Below are 16,152 nucleotides of genomic sequence, written 5' to 3'. Positions count from 1 at the left end.
TTGGTCACAGCCATGGATCACTTGTGAGTTAGAACGAATGTACTAAAGGGCACCCTGGGGTTGGGGGAAACTAAGTCCTATTTACATGACTAAAGGCCCATTGTGCACATTCGTTGTGTGATCACTACTCTTGGGCTTTAGGACCAATGGCTGCCATGTCCATACAATGGGATGGTGTGGGCTGGTGGTATGGGACGCAAACTCTTAGGATACGATTGTGGCCTCGTATGTTGCTGGCCCCAGGCTCAAGGGTAAGCCGGTCTGGCCCTACAGCTGGGAGATGAGTTTGATATCCATCCCTTTTGTTCTATGATGTGGGTATGGCTTGTGTTACACCTTGTATGCAAGTTGGATCCTAGGGGATATTACATTGATATCAAAGTGTCTACTTGCTCTCTTTGCCACAAGACTCGACAACAAGCAACAAAACCAAGGTTCGCTCTTGGGACCGTGATGGTCCAAGGTTGATGGGTTTGCTTTTGTCTCAAATTGGGTAGTAGGATAATGTGATGGGGTCTTTGGTACGTGAGTTTTTTGGACTTGTGCCAGCAATGAGGACATAGGGGATCTCCCACTCCATGGCCATCGGAAACCATCATCAACAATCAAAAGACTTGGTGCGCATAGGAAAGCATTAAAGGTTTAAATTCCCTGAAGTTTTTGATGTTTATGGTAAAGTCCCTCTTCCCTTCAATTGAGTTATGTCGAGATGAGAGAAGAACTTTATATTCAAGTGAAAGAATTTTAACTCAAGGTCAGAGAACACCATTGAGAGTCATGTCGAGATGAGAGAAGAACTTTATATTCAAGTGAGATATCTTGAACTCAAGGTGAGAGAGAGAGAGAGAGAACATCTTGTTGAGGATACTAGGCAGTTGGTCTTGGGATGGGGTAAAGGCAGTCCATGCCTAGTGGAAGATAGGCAGCCAATATGTGCTCTGAAGACTAGTGCAGTGCCAGCTGAAGATTTGAGCAAGAACATGTGACTGAACACGCTGGCAGGTAGATGAGCTGGAAGCTCTACATTTTGGAATAGCTGGTCACCCTCAGAACAGGTCACTCTGCAGTCATGGTGCTACAACAGATCTCTTGCTCTACTCAGAATTGAGATCTCTGCTCTCAAACCTGCCCCAAACAGCTTTGCATAGCCTTGCATCGCATCCAAACTCAGCCAACTGCTGAGTGACAAATCTGCCCATGGAAACTCAGCCTCTAGAGTTAATTTCCACCCAATAATAATAAATTAAATTGGAAAAATGCATGTCCATGCTCAAACTTCAGGCGTGCCCAGCCTCAATTAAAAACTCCTAACCTCTTTGAATCTGAAAATGCTAAAACTTTCCACAAATCTTAGTCTGCGACCTCAAATCATTTAAATCCCTTACCCCTATGACACCAAAAGCCATCTCCAAGGGGAAATTCAATGTCCTTGACAAAGATCTAGTCCAGGGACCCCACTGGCACCTATCAATCACAATTTTTGCCAATGTCCCTCACTAAGGCACATTCTTCTTATGGGCCATGGATGCAAGGCAAAGGGGAAAAAGAACAATGGGGTTCTTCATCTACAAACACATAAGGCAAGCAATTATCGAGGTAAGAGTCAAGACTTAACTTTTAGCTCTTTTGTTTTTGTTTTTGTTTTTGTTTTTTTTTGTTTTTTTTTTTTTGCAAATAAAGTGTGGCTAATTATATTACTTCAGAAAAAAACCCTGAACACAAAGAAGTGCTCATGCTCAACAGACCAAGCTGGAGCCAGTGAAAGTCACAAATACATCATATATACAAGCCTCTCAAGGCGGTCTGGGGGGGGATAGGGGCAAGAAGCCATAGAGGGGGGGGTGTATCGCCATCTAGGGCTACCTGCCTGCATCACGAAGAACAGGTCCTGGCCGCCCCAAGTGCACATGAAATGACCTCGGAGCTCCTGACGAGCCACTCATTTGTTATGATACTTGTCAATGTAGAATCTAGATTCTATCTCTTCTACCTCATGATTCATCACCTCAATACCTCATCTACATCAATCGTAAATATCTACCTCTTCTACATCACCTAACTCCTCTTGCACTTGTGTTTAAAGTTCATCCCTTTTGCTCTATGACTAGGAAGTGAATCTAAAGTCCATTGTTTTGTGGTTCTATTTGTGGTGGGTATGGCTTGTATTGTGCCTAATGTGAGTTGGATCCTAGGGGGATCTTATATGGAGCCATGAGGACCAATGTGTGCAGTCCTAGGAGCATTATACGAAGCTCTTGCATTTGACACATTGGTTACATCAGCACTTTTATATGAAGCTTTTATCTAGAGACCGAGCCTTTAATGCAAGAGATTACAACTATGCCATTAGTGTTGCATGAGATAGCCAGAGAAAACCACCTACTGTAGTGAGGCCCTTTTCTAGTTTTGACTTTTATCCATAGGCTTTGGAGCCTCTTGAGATAGAGATAATCTAGACTTGCTTTGAAGTCATCCAAACAACTAGCATTGCAAGGTGACATCGAGTGTTGATACGCTCAAACAAGCATATGACTGCAGCTACATGGACTCATATGGAACACCTCCCACATCTACAATATAGCATGTTTAGAGATGAATTTGGACCACTATCTAGAGTCATGGATTTCACCGATCAGCCATGCATTGGCCTCTTCCTCCTCAAGATATGACGACTTCACGACACACTTAGGAGTATAGCAACTCTAGGATATCAAGGCCCTACCCAAAGGGAGCTTACAGATTTCTTTGTGAAGGAGACTAAGGATGTGTCAGCACAGTCACAGCCTCAATCGTCTACACATACATGCAAGATATTGATTGATTGAGCTGTCCAGCTTGGCCGATCCAGACGTCCTAGACCCCGACACAAGCGTTCGCAACACTTCCATAGGCGGACACAGGAAATCTGCACCTCCATGAGATTGTATCAGCTAGAGTCCTAGCTTTCAGCTTTCTTGTACTGTTTATTACATTTTCATTTATTGTTCTTTTCAGACAACTGTACTGTCATACAAATGATTGTAACTTATGGCCTCATAAGTCATTTTGGTGTTTTGCAAACATAAATTTATCATTTCTTCTCTCTCTGCACACACACACACACACACACACAAAATAAACACGTACAATCTATCAGTAAATAATCGAGAAGTTTATCCAGTATCAATGGAAGAAACACAAAGCTTCAATGAAGCTTATTTACACACAAGAAAGGTGTGAATCAAGGTGTCCCTTTCATAAACTAGAAAGAGAACTCTGAGGTGTCTGCAAGGAGGATCAGACAAATTTGAACTCATAATGAGGTACATTGCAGCAAGTGAAGAGCAGCAATTAAATGTTCAGTCTTCCATCATATCATCAATGTGAATGGATGAAGAATGCCAAAATGTAAGAGAAAATCTTTCATCATAAATGCTAATGGATTGCAATCATCAAGCTATGCATAAGACAAAGTATGAATTTTGGCCTAACTGTTTTAGATGCTCAAATGCCCAATGGAAGAAAACTCTTACCTCTGCATGATAAGAAGGAGTGATAGTTGTCATCTTATGCCTATTCATTGAGTAATATCTGAAAAAATCCTTCACCTTCACCGCCACCTCTGAAGGCGTAAGTTTACCCTCCCAATGGTGGCACAGGTACTGTCACCGGCAATAAGAAAAAAAACAGAATTCAGCTGTCATAACCCACATACTTTTACAATCAATATTGTTACATTCTTGACATGTTCTGGTAAGTTTCAGTTCTTGACATGTGTTTCGTCCAAGACATACATGAAATCATGGGCATACTATATATCCAATGACATACCTTGAACATGGATACTGGCCCGCACATGAAGATTTTCCGAAGTCTTCCATACATAGAAAGTTCCTCATAGGTCATTCCCATATCCACTTCATCAAGCTAACAAGAAACAATTCATGACAAAACTGTTGTTTGAGTGATTTGATTGTCAATCAAAGCAAAGATACCACATAATTTATATCCCATGATACTTCATTGCAGACACTATGCCTAAAAACATGGTTCACAAATCATGAATGTGAACATACCTGCGTGTAGTCTGCTCTGACAGGTTCGAGCTCCGCAGTTGGTGGGGCACCTTCAATCTCCACCAAAGAAGGGTATCCCAGGTTTTTGGCACCCCACCGCAAGAATTTGCGCAAATCGGTTTTGCTTATACCTCCTATTGGATTTAAATCTGCCGAACTGCAGTCATACTGGACATCATATAAAACATGAGTTCACCCCTCTTTGAAAAAAATGTGAATCTTTCCAATGCCTTTCTCATGATGAGAGACAGAATTTCAAACAGAAACTCTAGTCTATCATTACTTACTAGTGTACAAAACAAATTCCATGTACAAAACAGAGTCTATCATTACTTGCTACTGTACAAAAAAGCTTCCTTGTGTAAGGGAAACTTCACAAGATGTTACAAGCTACAGATAATGGAGATACAATGTACACTCGTTTTCTTGGTCTGATTGAAAGTCAGACTATCAAATGAAAGAAGTTTGACATTGAAGTAAAAGAACTAGCAAGGAAGTGTGAATCCTGGCAGGCTTCACATAGTTTTTCTTGTTCTTTTATGAAACAATGGATCATCCACTGTTTTATGCCACCAAGCCACTGGGGCACATGATCTTGCTTAACAATTGTAATGCCTTGTCAGATCTTCTCAGTCTTGTCTCTAGTTAGGGTGAGTATAGTGATGTGTGTAACCACATATGGGCTTCAAAAACCTAATGCATTCTATCAAGAGGGCCATGATGTATTGTCCGTTTCTAGTGTAGTATTATTAAAATCTCTGCATACAAAAAAGTTTGTCACGATAACAATCTCAGCCCACCACACCTAGGAACTGAAGCTTGGCATGCATACACTACAAACTAGCATTCATGACTCACATAGTTACCAAGAAACCTCCGAAACCCCGAAATGTTTCGTTTCATTTCACGAAACGGGGTTGTGAAATGAAACAACTTTGAGCTGTTGGGTTTCACTCATGCCTACGCTCACATACAAGTGTCGGTGATCTGCAGTAGGACATTGGGGCAGTTTTTACTCTCCGTAAGAGAGTTTTTTTCCCCACTCATATTATTCTTTATTAGTGTATTTATGTTACACAATTTGGTCACTTATTACACATTACACACTTTCATGTGTGAATGCACCTTAAGGCACTTACACAACCCTAAAGTCTAAGGGTTGTACTTTTGTACTTTGTCTAACTTTTGAATCTAATCAAGTCATGCAATGATCACACTCTCACTCTCTCTATTGTCTACACTCTGTATGCTGAGCTGATAGTTGCCATCTCCAATTCAACATTTGGTATCAGAGCATGATGTTCAACCAGACAGCTCCCACGCCAGGCTCGCCAACCTGGCTGGGTGGTCGCTCCACCAGCTGTAGCACCAACCTCCTATTCCGGCAGCTGCCGCTGCCACCCTGACCTGTCTTGCAGCGCTGCTGCCGCCCCCAACCTGTCGCCTGCTCAGGCTGCACAGCAAGCACTGCCTGACTATCCTGCCAGCTCTTCTAGGCCTGCTGCCTAGTCCTGTTCAGCTCTGCCAGGCCTGCCTGTGTACTAATAGTGCTGCCTGCTAGCCTGGGCAGTCCCATTTGCACTTCCAGCATCCACAGCTCGTGCCCGGCTCATCCTTGACTTGCTCTCAGCTGTCACAGGTATATCTTATCATTTTATTCAAAAAATCAGAGCCACAACAAGGGGATTCTACAGGGAAAGGTCTATTTTTGCTACAACAGGTGCTTTCATGCAAAAATTGCAGAAATTTGTTGGAATTTGGGTTAGAAAATTTGAGGCTTTTGCATGTTTGGCAAACATTGGCATATGTACTAAATTTTCAGTCTGAAATTGATTGAAATTGTGCACATTGGACAGTCAAACCTTGGGGCTTTTGTGTTTTTAGTACTGCTAAGCACTGTTCTTGCATTGGACAGCATGCTACTTGCTGAAATCTGTAAAAGCTTCAACACATTGAGACAGTAGTGGTCAAGTGTGACATAGTTTAGTGAATTACAGCTTGGTATTTGCTGTAATTTCTGGAAATTTGCAGATTTCCAGGTTGAGCCAGCTTTGGATATTGCTCTTGCGCCTTTTGGAAGAGTGACATTTATCATGGCCAATGAAGGACAGAGTGATGTCTTCACTTACGTATCTAAAGAGGATAGATTGGCTGGCAATAACTATTCCCTATGGTCCTTCATGATGAAGAATGTACTTGATGCAAAAAATCTTTGGGATTATGTCAATGGGGAAGAAGTTTGTCCTAAAGATATGGCTCCTGCTACTTCTCCACAAGGAGGTCATGGTGAAAGGCAAGCTCCGATTCAACCACCACCCCAAAGAACAGCTACACAAAAGGCTTGGGACACTAGGGATGCCCAAGCATTGTCACTTATTGCAATGGGAGTTGTTCAACAATCTATGATCCCGCATATTCATTCTACAGCTACTTCACGAGTAGCATAGCTTACAATTGAGCATATGTTTGCTAAAAAAAATGATATTCGCATTTCTTTCTTAAAGAAGGAGCTTGAAAATGTAAAGATGGAAGAAGGTAATGCTATGCAGGATCATCTCAATAAAATTCAAGACTTGCGTGAGCAGTTGATGAATGTAGATGAGTATTATTTTGATGCTCATATGATCTCTACTATGAATTCTTTGCCACCTTATTTGGCCTTTCACACAGCATTGAATCTCACAATGCGAATTTCTCCGCAGCCACTTACCTTTCTTTAGTTGGTTAGTTTGTTGTTGGAAAAAGAGCAAACAAGGAAGAATAGTGGGATAGATGTTGTAGCCTTTGAATAGGCTTTTATGGCACTGCAAAAGGACAAGGAAAATCAGTCCACGAATGCTCCACAAAGTTCTAAAAGTTCAGTAACTTCATAGAATAATATGAAGCAAGGGGGCACGCAAGCCAAGAGAGCAAGTGCCATTATTGTAAAAAACCAGGTCATTACATCACAGAATGCAAGAAACGCATTGCCAAGAAGAAAAATGGGTTTGGGATGTCTATTTCAAATGCACCTGCTACTGCTACAGAGTCTGGGTTGTTCGTCATGGACCCTGACTATTGTTTTTACACTTGCAATTATAATTCTTCTAGACAAATAGAGCATTTAGCTCAATAGTGGTGCTTCTAAGCACATTACATCCCATAAGGATTTGTTGGCATCTGTTGTTGCAGCTCCTATTGGCAAATCAATGCAATGTGCCAACAATGCATCTTATCCTGTTAGAGATGTTGGAGAGATTGTCTTAAAAGCCATTGATGACTCTACTCTCCATTTGTAGGATGCATTATATGTGCTAGGAATTAAAAAGAAATTGCTATCAATTTCTTCTTTAGCGAAGTATGGAATGCAAGTCACATTTGATGATAATAAATGCTGGGTTAGGGATAAGAAATTCTTGACTTTGGTACTTTTTGGCACATTATGTCATGGACTTTAAGAGTTAGATGCTCATTTAGTTGACCAATTAGTTTACTTGGCATCTACTATTCCTCCTATGTCACAAGCAAAATTGTGGTATGCTCATATGGGGCATGCGAGCTATGGAGTTTGATGCTTATGCAACGTACTCAGATATTGCAAGGCTCAGCTCTCTTGGAGAGACCTTCTGAGCACATTTGTGAGAAATGCATGTTGGAAAAAATGCATCGATTTTCTTTTCCTTGTGATGTTGCTTTTAGAGCTACGACCAAGTTGCAAATGTGCATTTGGATGTGTGTGGACCCATGCATACAAAGTCATTGGGTGGATATTATTATTTCATCACTTTCATTGATACCTCGATTTTGTTGGGTTTATTCATTGGTGAAAAAGTTAAAAGTGTATGCTGCATTTTTTACTTTTACTGCACTTATGGAAAATCAATCTGACTATCAGATTAAGACTCTCTGTTTGGACTGAGGGGGGGAATATATGTCTTCCTTGCTAAATAATATTTTGAAGCAAAAATGTATTATATATCAGTATATTGCTGCAAATACTCCACAGCAGAATGGGGTTACAGAAAGGGATCACTCATGGAGATGGCCAAATGTATACTGAAAGCTAAAAAATTGCCACTGGAATTTTAGATGAAAGCAATTATGTGTGCTTGTCATGTTTTGAATAGGTGGCCTACTAAGGCATTGAAAAATATAATGCCTTTTGAGGCTTGGAACAATCATAAACCTTCAATTGATCACTTTAATACTTTTGGGTGTCTTGCATATGCTCATATTTCCAAAGTATTGAGAAAAAAGTTGCATGATATGGCTATCAAGTGCATATTTGTGGGGTACATGATTGAAAGCAAAGGGTATAGATTGTACGATCCTATTTCCAAGAAAGTTTTTGTCAGTAAAGATGTGATTTTTGACGAAAAATCAGAATTATCCCTTGTACACTTTTCAGCGAGTATAAACCTTGCTGTAATAACTATATTACAACAAACCAAAATGCATGTATTTGCACCTCGAGATGACCACAAGCTCACCTCCTTCAAAAAGATGGTGATGTCCCAGCAATGGAACCATGAAACGAAACTTCGAAAGCCCAAAGGACAGTAGAACACATTTGAGCGAACATGTAATTCAGCTTAACAATAAATTCAACAATAAAAATCCACATACAATTGTAGCTACAATGCTCCTACACCACGTACGACACCTATTGACCCCAAAGCTTGGTGCTCCATTCGATATTTCATTAGATTACTGATGTATGCTTGAAATTGGTTACAAATGGCTATAGTTCAACGATTTCTATATTGGCCTTCAACCAATTGTAGAATGTTCAAAAATACGAATGAACACTTGATCCTACCAAACCCTAAAAATTAGAGCTACCATTTGAACCCAATTTTGCAGAGCATCCCTCTAGGCAATTGTCCTGCATAGTTCCCATGCAATCCCATGATATTCCTCTCACGAACAAAAGAATTTCTTGTAATAAAACCGTAAAAACATTGCTTTCTTCACAACAAAGTTGCCCAGAAAGTGCACTAGGCTTTTCCAGGCAATGCAGGTTAAAACCTAGTTTCAGCCAAATTAAGCATTTTGCCCCCTTGCATGCAGTTTTTGCCTATTTTTCTTTGCTCTCAACCGTGTCTTACTAGTGCTCACTCTCCTTAGCTGATGTTCACTTCCCCCCTGCAAATCTATTGCTGTCCACAGTCCCTAAACCCTAAATCCCTCATTCTTCAGCTGCCTAGTCCTTTTTCTTTCTTGTCCACACTATTTGTAGATGTTTTCCCTAAGATCTGCAATTGTTTTTCATTGTTTCCAGCGAGAAATCCCTCTCCTCTCTCCATCCTTTGTTGTCCACACTAAAAAGTGTTGGTCCCCCCCTCCCCCTCCCCGATTTTGCTGCTGGTTTTCTTTATTTCCAGCAAGGTACAACCATGGTGAAGAATGCATTTTGGAGCAACATGCACATCATCAGCGACTATGAAGGTGGTGGTGGTTTGAAGCAGTGGGAATGCAACTACCACCATGTCATACGTACAGGGAGCGTTACACGAGTGAAGGATATCATCTTAGCACTACCTGTGCTCTAGGAAGCTCCGCCAACGTTGACAACTCCAGCTAGCCTGTTCAACTCTGCACCTCCCCCTGCTCCGCCAGCGCTGCCCTGTTCAGTCCAGCACCACCCATGTAGCTACTCCTCCAGCGCCACCTGTGCACTGACAGCTCGGGCAGTCTCACCTGCATTTCTGGCAATCACAGCTCATGTTTGGCTCATCTTAAGCTTGTTTTTGATTGTCACATGTATAATTTATTATCTTATTCGAAATATCACAGCTACAACAAGGGGCTTCTATAGGGAAAGGTGCATTTCTACTTCAGCAAGTGCTTTTGGGCACAAATTGCAGAAATTTCTTGAAATTCGGGTAAAAATTTTGGGGCTTTTGCATGTTTGGTAGACATTTGTACTAAAGTTTCCGTCTGACATTGGATGGTTAGATTTCGGGGCTTTTGTGTTTTCAGTGCTGTTGAGCACTGTTCTTGCATTGGAAAGCATGCTACTTGCAGAAATCTGTAAAAATTTCAGCACATTGGGACATTAGTGGTCAAGGGTGGCATAGTTTTGTTAATTACAGCTTGGTGTTTGCTGTAGTTTCTGAATTTGCAGATTTCCTAATTAATCCAGCTTTGGTTATTGCTGTTGTGCCTTTTGGGAGAGAGACACTTCATGGCCAATCAAGGACAAAGTGATGTATTCACTTATGTATCTAAGGAGGATAGATTGGATGGCAATAACTATTCTTTGTGGTCCTTCAAGATGAAGAATGTGCGCATTGCTAAAAATCTTTGGAAGTATGTTAGCGGTGAAGAAGTCCATCTTGGAGTTGACTCTTGTAACTCCTCCCCAAGGAGGACGTGGTCAACGGCTAGCTCCAACTCAGCCACTACCCCAAAGAACAGTTGCACTGAAGGCTTGGGGCACTTAGGATGTCCAAGCATGGTCACTTATTGCATTGGCAGTTCAGCGATCCATAATCCTACATATACAGTGTACTACTTCACGAGTAGCATGGCTTACACTTGAGCAAATGTTTGGTGGAAAAAATAAGACACGCACTTCTTTCTTGAAATAGGAGCTTGAAAATGTGAAGATGGATAAAGGTGATGCTATGCATGATCATCTTAACAAAATTCACGACTTGCATGAGCAGTTGATGAATGTAGATGAGTATTATTCTAGTGCACAGATGATCTCTACTACTTTGAATTCCTTGCCACCTTATTTGGCCCTTCACACAGCATTGAATCTCACAATAAGAATTTCTACACAACCACTTACCTTTCTTCAATTGATTAGTTTGCTGCTAGAAGAAAAGTAAACAAGGAAAAAAAGTGGGGTGGATATTGTAGCTTCAGAAGACACTTTTATAGCAAGACAGAAGAGCAAGGGCAATCAATCTAGGAATGCTCCGCAGAGTTCTGGAAGTTCAAGCAATTCACAGAACAACAAGAAGGAAGGCGCACGAAAGCCAAGAAGGGCAAGTGCCATTATTGTAAAAAGCCAGGCCACTACATCACAAAATACAAGAAATGCATTACCAAGGAGAAAAAGAAATCGGGGATGTATGTTTCCAATGCACCTTCTATTACTATTGCTGTAGAGTCTACGTTGTTTGTTGTTGACTGTGACTATTGTTTTCATACTTGCAATTATCAGTCATCTTGGGTAGATAGAGCATTTAGCTCTACAGAGGATGCTAGCACTCCGTTCTTTGACAGTGATGCTTCAAAGCACATAACATCCCATAGGGATTTGTTTACCTCTATTGTTGTAGCTCCTGTTGGCAAATCTATGCAATGTGCCAATAATGCATCTTATCCTGTTAGAGGTATTGGAGAGATTGTCTTGAAAGCCATTGATAGCTCTACTCTCCATATACAGGATGCATTATATGTGCTAAGAATAAAGAAGAATTTGTTATTCATTTCTTCTTTAGCAAAATGTGGAATAGAAGTTATATTTGATGATAACAAAAGCATGGGTAGAGATTAAAAAAATCTTGACTTTGGTACTTACTAGCACATTATGTCATAGACTCTAAGAGTTAGATGCCGGTTTAATTGATCAATCAGTCTATTTAGCATCTACTATTACTCCTGCTATGTGATAGAAGTTATGGCATGCTCACATAGGGTATGTTAACTATGGCAGTTTGATACTTATGCAACATACTCAAATATTAGATGGATTACCTCTCTTGGAGAGACCTCCTGAGCATATTTGTGAGGGATGCATTTTGGGAAAAATGCATAGGTTCTCTTTTCCTCGTGATGTTGCTTTTAAGACAATGACCAAGTTGCGGATTGTGCATTCAGATGTATGTGGATACATGTAGATAGTCATTTGGTAGATACTATTATTTTGTCACCTTCATTAATGACTTTACTCGCTTTTGTTAGGTCTATTCATTGATGGAAAAGTCAGAAGTGTATGATGCATTTTTGGCATTTATTGCACTTGTGGAAAATCAATTTGGCTGTCAAATTAAGACTCTCCGCTCGGACAGAGAAGGGGAATACATGTCTTCTTTGTTGGATAATTTTTGAAGCAATAAGGCATTGCACATCAGTATACTACTGCATACACTCCATAGCATAATGGGGTTGCAAAAAGGAAGAATCGATCACTCATGGAGATGGCTAGATGTATACTGAAAGCCAAAAATTGCCACATGGTTTTTGGATGGAAGCTGTTATGTGTGCTTGTCATATTTTGAGCAGGTGCCCTACTAAGGCATTGGAAAATGTCATGTCTTTTGAGGCTTGGAATAGCTATAAACCTTCAGTTGCTCACTTTCGTACTTTTGGGTGTCTTGCATATGCTCATATTCCCAAAGTATAGAAAAAGAAGTTGGACAATAAGACTGTCAAGTGCATATTTGTGGGATACAACAATGAGAGCAAAGGATACAAATTGAATGATCTTGTTTCCAAGAAAGTCTTTTCAATAGGGATGTGATTCTTGATGAAAAATCAGAATTATCTCTTGCTGTTTTTTATATATATCAGGCTGCAAATGACGTGTTTGAAAGGCTACTCCCTATTTCTTTTCGTGATACAGTTGGAGCTTCATTAAATAAACAAAATGTTCAGCCAATTGCTCCATTAAACAATGAAGAAATTCAGCCTATGGCTGATTTGAATATTAAGCAAGATGCTGAACTTGAGGTTCATCAAGAGCATGTACATAATCAAGAGGCTAGACAACTGCCTAGATGTTACTTGCAAACTTTAAAAGAGTCATTTGGATACTCCTCTTGGTGGTTGTACTCGAAGATAAGCATATTTGCATGATCATGATAATACAATGGAGTTTGTTATGGGAGCAAACACACTTGATGATGAGAAGCCTAATTCTTTTGAGGATGCACAATAGAGTGTGTATTGGCACTGTAACTAAATCCCATGTTTGATTCTTCATGACAGAATTAGGATTCCAACACTTGGTATGCAAGCTGAAAAAGGATTTGTATGGTTTGAAGCAAGCTCCACGACCTTGGTATGCAAAAATTGATGCCTTTTTACTCAACCAAGGGTTCCTTAACAGCCAATCAAAGTTGGCTCTTACGTATGCAAAGAGGGGGGATCTTTGCTGGTCATTTGTTTTTATGTTGATGATCTTCTACTCATGAGGACACATGCTAATCTAATTTCAGCATTCAAAAAAAAATTGCACCAAACTTTTGAAATGTCAAATTTAGGGCCTTTGCATTACTACTTAGGCATTCAGTTTATTCATGATGCTAGAGGCATTGCATTGTCACACTCTAGATATATTGATAAACTCCTTGAGAGATTTGGCTTCCAGGATTGCAAGCCAGTTAGCACACCAATGGAGACTGGACTCAAGCTGTCTTTGCATGATGACAGTGATCTCTTTGGCATTCATAAATATGCTCTAGCAGTTGGATGCCTCATTTATTTATGCAACAGAAGGCCACATATTCAGTTCCCAGTTTCAGCCTTGAGCATATATATGCATAGCCCACGCATGTTACATTGGCAAGTTGTGAAGCGTGTTTTTCGTTACTTGTAGGGCACTAGGACTCTTGGATTGCTTTATACCAAAGGGGGGCCGCTACAATTACATGCTTACAGTCATTCCGATTGGGCTGGAGATTTTGATTCACGTCACTCTACAAGTGGAAATTGTTTCTTCCCTGGCTCATCTTGCATTTCTTGGCTTAGTAAGAAACAATCCACTGTTGCCACATCATCATGTGAAGCTAAATACAAGGCAGCTTTCACTACTACAGTTGAATGTGTAAGGCTGATCTTGATGTATCTGTGACGGAGCCTACTTTTTTTTACTGACAGTCAGGGTACCATTGCAGTGGCAGGGAACCTAGTGTTTCATGCACACACGAAATACATAGAGATACATTATCACTTTATCAGAGAGAGGCTACTTGCAGGGGATATTAGCCTTGTCTACTGTCTTACCAATAACAATGTGACAGACATCTTCACCAAAGCTCTTCCTCGCGATCAATTTGAAGCATTTTGCAATGCTTTAAATTTGATCTCCTTTGGTGGATGATCCTCATATGTTCATCACTTTTTACTCCAAGGGGGTTTGTTGGATTTTACACGCCTACACTCACATAGGAGTGTCGGTGATCTGCAGTAGGACATTGGGGCACTTTGTACCCTCCGTAAGAGAGGTTTTTTCCCCCAATTACATTATTCTCTATTGGTATATTTATACTACACAGTTCGGTCACTTACCGCAATTTGGGGTGTGAACACACCTTAAGACACTTACACAACCCTAAGGTCTAAGGGTTGTACTTTTGTACTTTCACTTATACACTTTGAATCTAATCATGTGTTGAGTTGTGTCTACACTGACTCTCTCTCTACTATTCACTCTATGTACTGAGCTTGGAGCTAACATCTCTATCTTCAACAGATCTTGATAATTCCCCTAATGTATCCAATGATGTGTTAGTGTTTTGGTGTAGAGATTCAACTAACAATGGTATTACCCCTTCAGATATATCTAATATTAAAATATTCCTCAAAATATACGTAAAATTTGTTTCCTTGTTTTGTTGTTTTGGCCTCGACCAAAAATCCATTTTGGCGACTTCCAAACGCATTTTGTTTCCTTGTTTCCAAATTCCATGCAACTATGGCTGTAATAACTAGTTCTTCTAATATCTAGTTTTAAAAAAATTACATACATTGATATAAATAGAGTTACAAAGCTATCCAATGGATTTTCCATTCCAAGAGGAGAAGATTGGTTGCTTTCCACACTACATCCATGCTATCAACTTTTATTCCATGGCTGAAATTTGCAATTTCTATAGCAAAGAAGAGAAGAATGGCTCTCTCTAGACGTAGGTTGCTCCAAACGAGAGAGAATAAGCCCAAAATAGCCAATATAAGCCCTCCAAATGAGTAACCAAATGCTTCCTAATCAAATGTCGTACTTGGTTAAGGGCTAATTAGTGACTTTAGTCATTAATCATAAGTGAGCTACTCACTTGACCAAACTTAAGCTCAAGGCATGCTTTATAACTCAAGTGCCATAAGTGAGCTGCCTACTTGGTGAAACTTTCAATGTAACCTAATTCTAAGGTGCAAACTTTCAATTTAATGAATGTTTCACATTGCACCTTATTACTTTTGCCTTGCTCTTGTACCATATAGCCTGCACACTTATCCACTGCATAGCCACTCTCAATTTCTTCATTGCTAGTAGTGGAAAGGTCACCATGCGCACTTATCCTCTAAGATCTCAAGTCTTATGCACTTTTTGGACCACTTTGTCTCAATGAAAGTAATTTTTTCATAATACTATCATAAGAAATTTCTCTATTTGTGAGAGGAATTATGTGGGATTGCATAGGGAGTATGTAGAACAATTGTCAAAGCGAATGCTCCAAGAATTTGAGCTTAAATGTTGATCATCATTTCTAGGGTTTGATAGGCCAAAGTGCCCATGTGAATTTTGAGCAATCTAAAGTTGTTTGAAGACCGACAGCAAAGGTGGCAAAGTCATTGAGCACCAATTGTGAGAACAGAGGATCAAGGTACAGCAGAGATTCAGTAGACAGTGTGAGAGTGAGAGACAGAGATGAAGCACGACACCCAAGAGAATAGACTGAATGAGTGTTATCTGAAAGTACAAAGTACAACCCTTAAACCTTAGGGTTGTAGGGGGGTGTTCACACCCGACACACACTAAGTGTCCAAATGTGTGTAACATAAGCACATAAGTACATACGACAATAAGACCATAAGTCTGGGGGAAAAAACCTCTCCTACCGAGAGTAAAAAGTGCCCCAATGTCCTACTGATCACCGACACTCCTATATGAGCGTAGGCCTAAGTAAGGCGTGAGTCAAATACCCAACAAACCCCCTTGGAGTGAAGAGTGATCAAGAGTACAAGGATCATCCGCCACCAAAGGATATCAAATTTAAAGCATCGCGAAATGCTTCAAATTTGTCACGAGGAAAAGCTTTGGTGAAGATGTCTGCCACATTACTGATGGTAGGACAATAGACAAGGCTGATATCACCTGCATGTAGCCTCTCTCTGACAAAGTGATAGTGAATCTCAATGTGTTTCGTGCGAGCATGAAACA

At 40.3% G+C, this 16,152-nt stretch overlaps 1 protein-coding gene across 1 annotated transcript in view; it reads right to left on the bottom strand.

Annotated features, from left to right (window-relative positions):
• The window catches only part of LOC148015292 (carbon-nitrogen hydrolase family protein), a 99,677-nt gene that overhangs the window by 3,090 nt on the left and 80,435 nt on the right, over positions 1 to 16,152 (bottom strand). Inside the window, exons 10-12 of the mRNA XM_087665723.1 lie at positions 4,056 to 4,223; positions 3,811 to 3,906; positions 3,513 to 3,641 (exon numbers count right to left, since the gene is read on the bottom strand). Coding sequence (XP_087521849.1) covers positions 3,513 to 3,641; positions 3,811 to 3,906; positions 4,056 to 4,223 — 393 coding nt within the window. The remainder of the gene's footprint in view (positions 1 to 3,512; positions 3,642 to 3,810; positions 3,907 to 4,055; positions 4,224 to 16,152) is intronic.

This window comes from Lygodium microphyllum, chromosome 24, assembly GCF_053477565.2.
Source record: "Lygodium microphyllum isolate KBCC chromosome 24, Lygodium_microphyllum_v1.1.10, whole genome shotgun sequence".
NCBI lineage: Eukaryota > Viridiplantae > Streptophyta > Polypodiopsida > Schizaeales > Lygodiaceae > Lygodium > Lygodium microphyllum.
Note: the sequence above shows the minus strand (reverse complement) of the source record. Positions and strands in the feature narration are given on the sequence as shown.